The sequence below is a fragment of the Triticum dicoccoides genome, chromosome 3B, assembly GCF_002162155.2.
Source record: "Triticum dicoccoides isolate Atlit2015 ecotype Zavitan chromosome 3B, WEW_v2.0, whole genome shotgun sequence".
Lineage (NCBI taxonomy): Eukaryota > Viridiplantae > Streptophyta > Magnoliopsida > Poales > Poaceae > Triticum > Triticum dicoccoides.
Window position 1 is genome coordinate 670,224,216 of NC_041385.1, and position 10,277 is coordinate 670,234,492.

General features: G+C 47.9%; 1 protein-coding gene across 1 annotated transcript; it reads left to right on the forward strand.

Moving 5' to 3' along the window:
- The first annotated feature begins 7,359 nt into the window (after nt 1-7,359).
- Nucleotides 7,360-9,782, forward strand: LOC119279773. Its single transcript, XM_037560899.1, has 6 exons — nt 7,360-7,515; nt 7,798-8,097; nt 8,717-8,902; nt 8,986-9,132; nt 9,405-9,531; nt 9,595-9,782. Exons 1-6 carry the CDS (start codon nt 7,360-7,362, stop codon nt 9,780-9,782), a joined length of 1,104 nt encoding a protein of 367 aa, XP_037416796.1.
- The last annotated feature ends 495 nt before the right edge of the window (nt 9,783-10,277 follow it).

Sequence of the window (10,277 nt, forward strand, 5' to 3'; positions counted from 1 at the left end):
CGAGTACTGGACTGCAGCTAAGCCTCCGAGTGGGATGATTGCTCCCGCAATCTCGTCCTTCTTCTTGACAGTGCAGCCCCGGGAGGGGGGGGGGTCGTAGCCGGCCCGTACAGTTTGGTAGGACCTTTTAAACTTAGGCGAGTACTGGACTACAGCTAAGCCCCCGAGTGAGAGGCTGGCTCACCACTCGGTAGGATTTTTTATCACTTAGGTAAGTACTGGACTGCAGCTAAGCCCCCGGGTGAAAGGTAGACTTTCCACTCGGTAGGATTTTTTATCACTTAGGCGAAACGGATTCGTAGCTAAACCTCCGAGTGAAAGGCAGACTTTCCACTCGATGGGATTTTTTATCACTTAGGCGAAACGGATTCGCAGCTAAGGCACCCACTGGGGGATTTTAGAACATGTAAAAAATGAACAACAATCATTCGGAAGACTGTAAAATCATGTCTTTTGATAATCACACTAAAAGGTACTTCTTATTACATCTCAACAGTCCAAATACTTTAAGAGTAAAAAGGGCGGAGCAGTTCCGCATTCCAAGCGTGTGGCTCATCTTTATTGTGCTCGATGTTGAAAAGACGATACGCTCCATTGTGGAGCACTTTGGTGATGAAGAAAGGGCCTTCCCAAGTAGGAGCGAGCTTGTGTGGTTTCTGCTGGTCCACTCGAAGAACCAGGTCTCCTTCCTGAAATGCCCGACCCCTTATGTTTCTGGCATGGAATCGGCGCAGGTCTTGCTGATAAATGGTCGACCGGATCAAGGCCATCTCTCTTTCCTCTTCTAGGAGATCGACGGCATCTTGCCGAGCCTGCTCTACTTCCTCTTTTGAGAAGAGCTCGACTCGGGGCGTGTTGTGGAGCAAATCACTCGGGAGTACGGCTTTGGCTCCGTAGACTAAGAAGAATGGAGTCCGTCCAGTCGACCGATTAGGAGTTGTCCTCAATCCCCAAAGTACGGATGGGAGTTCATTGACCCAAGCCCCTGCTGCATGCTTGAGGTCACACATCAACCGGGGTTTCAGTCCTTTGAGAATCAATCCATTTGCTCGCTCAGCTTGCCCATTCGACTAAGGATGGGCGACCGAAGCGTAATCGACCCTCGTGCCTTGGGAAGCACAAAAGGCTCTGAATTCATCAGAGTCAAAGTTCGATCCGTTATCCGTGATGATGCTGTGTGGAACACCATATCTGAATATCAATTCCATGGTGAAACTTATAGCTGTACTTGCTTCAAGATTTTTAATGGGATTGGCTTCGATCCATTTGGTAAACTTGTCGACTGCCACCAGCACATGGGTAAATCCACTCCTGCCAGTCCTCAGAGGTCCAACCATGTCCAATCCCCAGACAGCAAAAGGCCAGACGAGTGGAATAGTCTTCAGAGCTGACGCAGGTTTATGGGACAAGTTGGAGTAAAACTGACACCCTTCACACTTGTCCACTATTTCCTTTGCCATCTCATTGGCACGTGGCCAGTAAAATCCGGCTCGGTATGCTTTGGCCACGATGGTCCGAGAGGACGCATGGTGACCACAGGTCCCCAAGTGAATATCATTGAGGATCATTCGACCTTCTTCTGGCGTGATGCACTTCTGGCAGACCCCAGTTACACTTTCTCTGAACAACTGGCCTTTTATCATGGTAAAGGCTTTAGATCGTCGGACGATCTGTCGAGCCTCTTCTTCATCCTCTGGAAGTTCTTTCCTAAGAATGTATGCAATGTACGGCACCGTCCAGTCAGGAGTGATGACCAAAACCTCCATGACTAAGTCAACCACGACTGGGATTTCGACTTCAGTCGGATCTGTGGCGCTCTTGGGCTGTGGTGACTCTTCAGTGAAAGGATCTTCCTCAACTAAAGGTGAATGAATATGTTCCAAAAACACATTGCGGGGAATGGCCTCTCTCTTTGAACCTATCTTTGACAACTCATCTGCAGCTTGATTTTTCAGTCGGGGTATATGGTGAAGCTCCAATCCTTCAAAGTTCTTTTCTAGCTTTCTTACTGCATTGAAATAACTAGTCATGGTCGGGCTCCTGACATCCCATTCCTTCATCACTTGATTAACCACCAAATCTGAGTCGCCATAGACCATAAGGCAACGGACGCCGAGTGAAATGGCCATACGCAACCCATATAAAAGTGCTTCATATTCGGCTTCATTATTAGAGGAATCAAAATGAATCTGGAGAACATAGCTAAGCTTCTCTCCACGAGGGGATACCAATACTACCCCAGCACCTGAACCATTCAGCATCTTGGAGCCATCAAAGAACATAGTCCAATGCTCCGAGTGAACTTGAGTCGGCAATTGTTGCTCAATCCACTCGGCAAGGAAATCTGCGATTGCTTGGGACTTGATAGATTTCTTTGCCTCAAACTTGATATCCAATGGAAGGAGTTCAATCGCCCATTTGCCACTCGACCAGTTGCATCTCTGTTATTCAGAATTTCAGATAATGGTGCGTCGCTGACGACTGCAATGGAGTGACCAGAGAAATAATGTGCAACCTTCTTCATGGTCATGTATATTCCATAGACAAGCTTCTGATAATGTGGATATCGTTGCTTGGATGGAGTCAAAACTTCAGAGAGATAATATACTGGGCGCTGAACCTTGTAAGCTTTTTCTTCTTCCACTCGCTCGACCGTGAGTACTGTACTAACAACTTGTCCAGTGGCTGCAATGTAAAGCAGTAAAGGCTCTTTGCTGATTGGCGCAGCGAGCACCGGCTGGGTGGAAAGCAGGGTTTTGAGCTCTGCAAACGCTGCATCAGCTTCCTCGGTCCACTCGAACTTATCAGATTTTTTCATCAATCGGTAAAGAGGCAAGGTCTTTTCACCGAGACAAGAAATGAATCGACTCAAGGTGGCCAAACAACCAGTCAACTTCTGAACGTCATGCACCCGCACAGGGCTTTCATTCGGAGGATGGTATCAACTTTTTCTGGATTGGCGTTGATCCCTCGTTCGGAAACGAGAAAACCGAGTAACTTTCCTCCTGGAACTCCGAATGTGCACTTTGACGGATTAAGCTTGATATCGTACCTTCTTAGGTTGGCAAAGGTTTCTGCGAGGTCAGTCAATAGGTCGGAACCTTTGCGAGACTTGACCACAATGTCATCCATGTATGCTTCCACATTCCGACTGATTTGAGTGAGCAGGCAGTTCTGAATCATTCTCATGAATGTGGGTCCGGCATTTTTAAGACCAAATGGCATAGTGACATAGCAAAAGCACCCGAATGGGGTGATGAAGGCTATTTTTATTTCATCGGGACCATACAGTCGGATCTGATGATACCCGGAATATGCATCAAAAAAAGACAAGCGCTCACACCCCGCAGTCGAGTCAACAATCTGATCGATGCGGGGGAGAGGGAAGTGATCTTTCGGGTAGGCCAGATTGATATGCTTGAAATCAATGCACATACAAAGTGAATCGTCCTTCTTAGGGACCATGACTACATTAGCAAGCCACTCGGAGTGGTAGATCTCACGGATGAACTCTGCTGCTAGCAGCCGAGCCACTTCATCACCAATCGCTTTCCTCTTCTGTACGGCGGACCGCCAAAGATGCTCTTTGACGGGTTTTACCTTGGGGTCAACATGCAAACGGTGGTCAGCCAGTCCTCTAGGTACACCTGACATGTCAGAGGGTTTCAATGCAAAGATGTCCCAGTTCTCACGGAGGAACTGGATGAGCGCTTCTTCCTATTTGCTGTCGAGTGTCGTTGATATATGAGTCGGTGCGGCATTGGGATCGGTCGGGTGAATATGAATCGGCTTCGTTTCACCAGACGACTGAAATGCAGAATCCGTGGCAGGTTTCTTGGTTCGGATCAAATCACTCGGATCTACATTCTTCTAATACTCTTGGAGTTCAACTGCTGCCATCTGCGCATCGGCAATTTTGGAACCTTTCTGGAAGCATTCCTCTGCTTTCCGCCGATTGCCAGTAACTGTGATCACACCTTTGGGGCCAGGCATCTTCAACTTGAGGTATACGTAACATGGTCGAGCCATAAAATGTGTGTAGGCAGGCCTACCCAGAATGGCACGATAAGCACTCTGGAAATCCACGACTTCAAATGTCAACTTTTCCTTACGGTAATGCTTGGAATCACCGAAAACCACGTTGAGGGCGATATGGCCGAGTGATTCGGCTTTGTTTCCAGGGATAACACCATGGAAACTCATATTGCTCTCGCTAAGTTTGGACATCGGAATGCCCATCCCCTTCAAGGTTTCAGCATAAAGGATATTCAGACCGCTACCACCGTCCATCAGCACTTTAGTCAGTCTAGTGCCTCCGACCACGGGGTCGACCACCAATGCTTGCCTCCCGGGGGTGGCTACATGAGAAGGATGGTCAGACTGGTCGAATGTGATGGCTGTTTGAGACCCTTTCAGGTATGTGGTCGTCGTCACGGAGCGACCATATTCACTTCTCTATTGATAACTTTCAACCGACTCTTGTTCTCAACATCAGCAAAAATCATGAGGGTGGAATTGACTTTGGGATACCCGTCGTCTTCCTCTTCATCCTCATCTTCGTCCGACTCTTTCTCCTTCTCACGGGGCTGTTTTTCTCGGAACTGCTAGATCAGGAGTCGACATTGTCGAGTGGTATGCTTAGGGTAGATCAGATTACCCTCTTCGTCCTTCTTCATGTGGATGTGGCATGGCAAATCCAACACATCATTCCCTGTTTGATCCTTTACCTTCTTAGGGGGCCAGGGCCCTTTAGATTTCCCCTTAAACTTTCCTTCAGCCACTGCTGCAATCTCACCGGGTGTTGTGGGCTCGGCCTTACGCTTCTGTTTCCGACTAGAATTACCTCCACCGGCCTCTTGGCCGACTGGCTTACTCTTTCCGCTACGGAGTCAATCCTCTTCTTCTCCGTTAGTGTACCGGGTGGCTATTTCCATCATCCGAGTCAGAGTCATATCTCCAGTCCGATCAAACTTCAGGACCAACTCTCGGTATTTGACGCCTTCCTTGAAGGCACACACGGCTTGATGCTCTGATACATTTTCAACGGTGTGATGCAAAGTGGTCCACCTCTGAATGAAATCTCTCAAAGTCTCACTCAACTTCTACACACAATGCTGCAGCTCGGTTAATCCTGCTGGTCGCTTGCAAGTGCCCTCGAAAGTTCTGACGAACACTCGAGCCAGCTCTTCCCAACTGTATATACTGCCTGGAGCTAACTGAGTCAACCACACTCGGGCCGACCCTTCCAACATGAAAGGAAGATGTTTCATCGTTACTTCATCGTTTCCACCGCCAATCTGCACAGCCACTCGGTAATCCTCAAGCCAAGTTCCAGGCTTGGATTCTCTAGTGAACTTATTGACTCCGGTTGCCAACCTGAAGTTGGGAGGAATCACTGCCGCCCTGATGGCTCTGCTGAAACACTCTGGACCAGAAACATGCGCTCTGTTCCAGTCGACTAGGCCTTGAACAAGGATGGATCTCGCATCGAAGCCCGGTTCTCTTGGGTCGACTAGTGCTCTGCGCTCGCCACTGTGACGGCGTCTATCATCGTTCTACCGAGGCACATATGACGCACTCCTCGGAGGAGGCATGGGCACTCGACAACGATTGTCGCGGTCGAGCCGATGATCATACTGTCCACGGCCTTCACGCCTCAGGGGCGATCTTGAGCTATGGGCCGACTGAACTGTGTTCGCTACTACGGATCTGCTGTGAATCCTATTCCACGACTGAGACACTGGTGTGTTCTGCTCTCCTGCTGCCCGGAGCAAGGCCCGGATCTGCATCAACCCTTTGCCAGCCTCTGACTAGGAAGGTTGGATCGACTCTGCTATTCGGGCCGCAGCTGTGAGGTTCTGAATCGGAGTACAGTATACCTTAGGCGGAGGCGGGAAAAGCTGCCGTCGACTGGACTCAGGGACCCGCTCCCTAGCATGCTCGTCGAGAGCGCGCTGAAGGTTCTCCAGTCGAGTGCGCTCAGCCAAATTAGCCAGGCCCACCTCTTCCAAGGCCCGAGCCTCGGGGGTTTCTCCAACGATGGGCGTGTGGAGTGCATCCATGTTGCGGCGACGAAGTTCTTCCCTCTGCTGCGAAGAAAGGGGTTCGGGATGGTATTCCTCATGGACGCGCGATGGATCGCCGCCACCATCTTCACCGTCTTCACGACGGAAGCTAGGCAGACCACGCGGTCCATCGACCATCAAGACTTCAGCCGCAGGGTCGCTGCTATCACACTCGGATGCGGTCTCCGCGGAGCCAGTCGACAGATCGAACAGGCCATGGAAAGTTTCGCCGGGCTCGATTGCCATGACTTGATGGGTGGACGAACGCGGAGACACCATGTGTTTCACCCACCGCTGAAGCTGCGATCGACCGGATCGCTTGCAGCGGCGAACAGGGGGGAGGGAAGACACCATCGGAGCCGACCGATACTGAGTCCACGGCTGTCGGAGAAGGACGCCGCGAACGCACGCGTGAAAGTGCGCCGCCCCTCGGACGGGGAGCGCCTCAATGTCAAGGGGAGCTTCTTGAAGCCACGCGGAGTCATCGGCGATGAAAACAAGCGCGCTGAGACGGATCTCGTGGCCCTCAGCCAATCCGCCACCGGAAACCATGATGATGATGATCGGAAAAACTTGCAACTTCACCAACAAGTAGCTAAGACACCTGCCCCACGGTGGGCGCCAACTGTCGTGATTCTAAGACTGACAGTAGAAAGGGGGGTAGATATGGAGAGGCAAGATCTCAGCTATGGTGGAGGTGTACACACGAGGTTTACGACTTCAGGCCCTTTTCGGTGGAAGTAACAGCCCTACGTCTCGGTGCCCGGAGGCGGTCGATTGGATTATATGTGTGATGTTACAGGGGGTGCCATCCCTTGTGCCAGAGGAGGGGGTGGCTTATATAGAGTACGCCAGGACCCCCACCACCCTCCATTACAAGGGACTTAATGTACATAAAGTGGGGGCGTTACTGGTAACGCCAGCCTTAAGTGCTGTTAATGACTTTAAAGACTACAGAGTGAACGCCTGCCCGTTGTAATGCTGAGTGACTCCTGGTCTTTGGTAGGTCGAGTGATTCTCTGGATGGTCGAGTGACAGTAGGTAGGAGGACTCCCGAGTGACATGACTACCGAGTGGGTTGCACTCGACATCTTCGACTGGAGGTCTCTTGTAGCCTCTTGGACTTCTTATTTTCTAGGGTAGTGACCTTGGGTAGGACGTATAGGTCAGGCCTATGACCCTACCCCGGGTCTGTATCCTCATCACCCGCCGCCGCAGCCATTGCCGACGTTGATGCCCTCCACTGCCGCAGCCATTGCCGACGCCCTTCTCCGCCTCCTCCGTCCCCGCTATCATGTCGTCTTCCAGCTCCGTCCGCTCTGCATTGTGTGGCCGCTCTGTTGCTGTACCATTGATCGGGTGCCCGGATTGCGGCCAGAAGGTGAGGTTCTACCGGTCTAGCACCGATGAGCATGATGGATGGATCTTCTACAAGTGCGTCAACCACACTGTAAGTGCCAGTTCCTAGCTTTTTGTTGATTGATTCATGCCGTGTCAATTCACTGTAGTTTAGACTGTAAGTGCCACATTGAAGCAGAGCACTGATTAAATTGGTCTTTAGGTGCCCTCCTTGGTTGCAAAATTAGTTGGTTAACTAGTCATTGCTCTGCTTAATACAATAGTTTAGATTGTCCTTATTTGCAAAATTACTGACGGAACTAGTTGGTTAACTAGTCTGCCATTGATTCATGCACTCTGAACTTTACTGTCACTCTGTAATTTTTGTTCTCAGGTCACTTGTGATTTCTGGCGCTGGGAGCTTGAATATGTGGAGCATCTGGTTCAAATAAGGCGTCTGGTTGGTGATGCTGCTGTAGATGCAATTGATGCAGCTGAGGACAGGAGGGAAGAGCTTGAGAGGCAGAGGACTGAATCAATGGCAGGCAAAGGCACAGCTGGAAGGGGCATGGTGGGAAGAGGCATGGCTGGAAGAGGCACTATAGGCAGAGCTAATTATGCCAGCTCCAGTGAGAATAAGTATGCTACCAAGCAGCAAATTGCTATGCTTTTAGGATTAGGCGGAGAGATTTTGCTGCTGCTAAAGTTGCTGATGGCTTTTGTTATAGTGCTTTGTGTGATGTGTTTCACCTTAACTATGACGAAATGATGTGTTGTTAAATGAGAAGGTGTAGGTGTTCTAAGAGATCTCTTGTTCTAAATTGAGCATACTAAATGCCAGTATAGAGATCTCTTGTTTGCTCAGTATGAAGTCTTGGTTGTAATGCTTGTTGTAATGGATAATATATCAGTAATACGAAGTCTGCTTGACCTAATTGCTTTGAAATTACTGACATATGTATTTGATGCCAGAAGTGTGGTTTAACTAATTCTGACAGAAGTGTACCTAATTCTAATTCTGTCAGAATTATACTTAACCTCATTGCTTTCAAATTACTGACAAAAATGCTTTCATAACTGATTGCTGACAGAAATGCACTTAACTAATTATTGTCATAGCTGAACTAAATTATGTTAACTAATTGTTGTCATAAATGAACTAACTTATGTTAACTAATTGCTGTCATAAATGTAACTCATGTCAGCCCAGGCCCCCTTTTCTCAACACAACTGAACTCAAAAGCAAGCATGTACTTGCACCTATTGCAAACACCCACCCATCAACTTGCACTCTACATGTAGCTTTGGTCCACCACCATCACCACCAGATCCCCCTCTTCTTCCTCATCTGTCATCTTCAATTTCGTGCACCACCAGATCCCTTCTCTCCTCTGTTCAATACCACCAACAGATCCCCTTCTCATATTCATCCAGCAGTAACCATGGTGTCCTGGGATGATCTTCCCAGTTCTTCTGAAGATGACTCTATGACCAGCAAGGTTAGTGTGCTCCCCACCCAGTCTAGGGTTTCTCATCTAGGATTTCTCTGTCAATTGATTCCAAATGTCTCTCTTTTGTTTAGCCACCTGCTACAATTTTTTGTGAGGAATGGAGTGGCTTGGCTATAGATCTGCCTAGCTTTAGATGTGGGCATGGATCTTTGTGTGAGAAGCATGTGGCATTTGAATCTGTTGATAGTGTCAGAAGGTTTCTAGCTTGTGCACAGAAGGTTGGTATTTTTTTTCCATTTGGCATTGTTAAATAGGAAGTCATTTGTAGTATGTTTTAAGTCATTTGTGGCATTTGAATACTGGCAGTTAACTAAATTTTTTGTTTGGTCTAAATTGTTAGGAGGTACCTAAATGCAGATATGTTGAGTGGGTTGACCTTGAGTGGCCTGATGCTCTGAATATGAGCCTACATAGTATATGGACCATGTATGAAGAGGAGAAAAAACAGAGGCTCAGATAGAATGTTGTGAGTGCTAAAGAAAACTTGAAGGTTCTTGATGAGAAGAAGAAGATGGAGAATGAGTTGAGGCATTTCAAGCTTGATTTTGCTAAGATGGTGGCTGAGAAGGAGCAGGCAATGAGCCAATTAGGCAGCACACAACTTGCTCTAACTGATCCAAGGGAAGAACTTGAGAACCAGAAGATGACAGACAAGTCAGTAACCAATATTCATCAGGTCTTCAGGGTTAAAGCAGAGAAAGAGAGGGACCAAGTAGTGCAAGAGAGGGACCAAGTGATTCAAGAGAGGGATGATTTGAAGCATGAGAAAAGGAAGCTTGAGTACATGATTGGTGACCTATTCAAACACAAAGAGGCCATCGGGGAGAAGATAATGAAGCTGAAGGCCATGCTGAATGAATTTGATTGAATTTGTGTCATTGTAAAAAAATGACTTTGTATCTTTCCTACAATGTGTACTTTCTGTCAAATGAACATGAACCTCCTCCTGGATTTGTGTCATTTGTACTTTTTGTTAAATGTTATCTAAATTGGGTTCAGATAACTAAATTGGGTTAAGACAACTAAATTTAGATAAGAAATTGAAGTTAACTGTCAGTGTTTCTTATTTTGGAAAGATTTGCTGCTTTCTATGACTGAATTTGTATGCCTGAATTTGTATTGTTGAATTTGCTGCAAACTGAACATATGTACCAAATTTTGATTAAACAAAAAAAAATTAAAAATCACACAAAAAAGTTATGCCTGGGTCTCGAACCCAGGACCTGTGGTGTGAGGAACCGCATGCAATGCCAGTTTGATAAGAACGGTGCTTTGCTCAAGTGTTACTTGACAACCTACTTATTCTGCTTCCACTCCCCTCACTGTTCGAGACCCATGCCACCCCTTTTTTGTTTTTATTTAT

What these genes read in the sequence shown, in the direction of transcription:
- LOC119279773 (XM_037560899.1), top strand. Translation starts at nt 7,360, where the DNA reads ATGTCGTCTTCCAGCTCCGTCCGCTCTGCATTGTGTGGCCGCTCTGTT. An exon ending in ATGACTCTATGACCAGCAAG is followed by an intron (nt 8,903 to 8,985) that starts GTTAGTGTGCTC and finishes TCTTTTGTTTAG; the next exon opens with CCACCTGCTACAATTTTTTG. An exon ending in ACAACTTGCTCTAACTGATC is followed by an intron (nt 9,532 to 9,594) that starts CAAGGGAAGAAC and finishes TTCATCAGGTCT; the next exon opens with TCAGGGTTAAAGCAGAGAAA.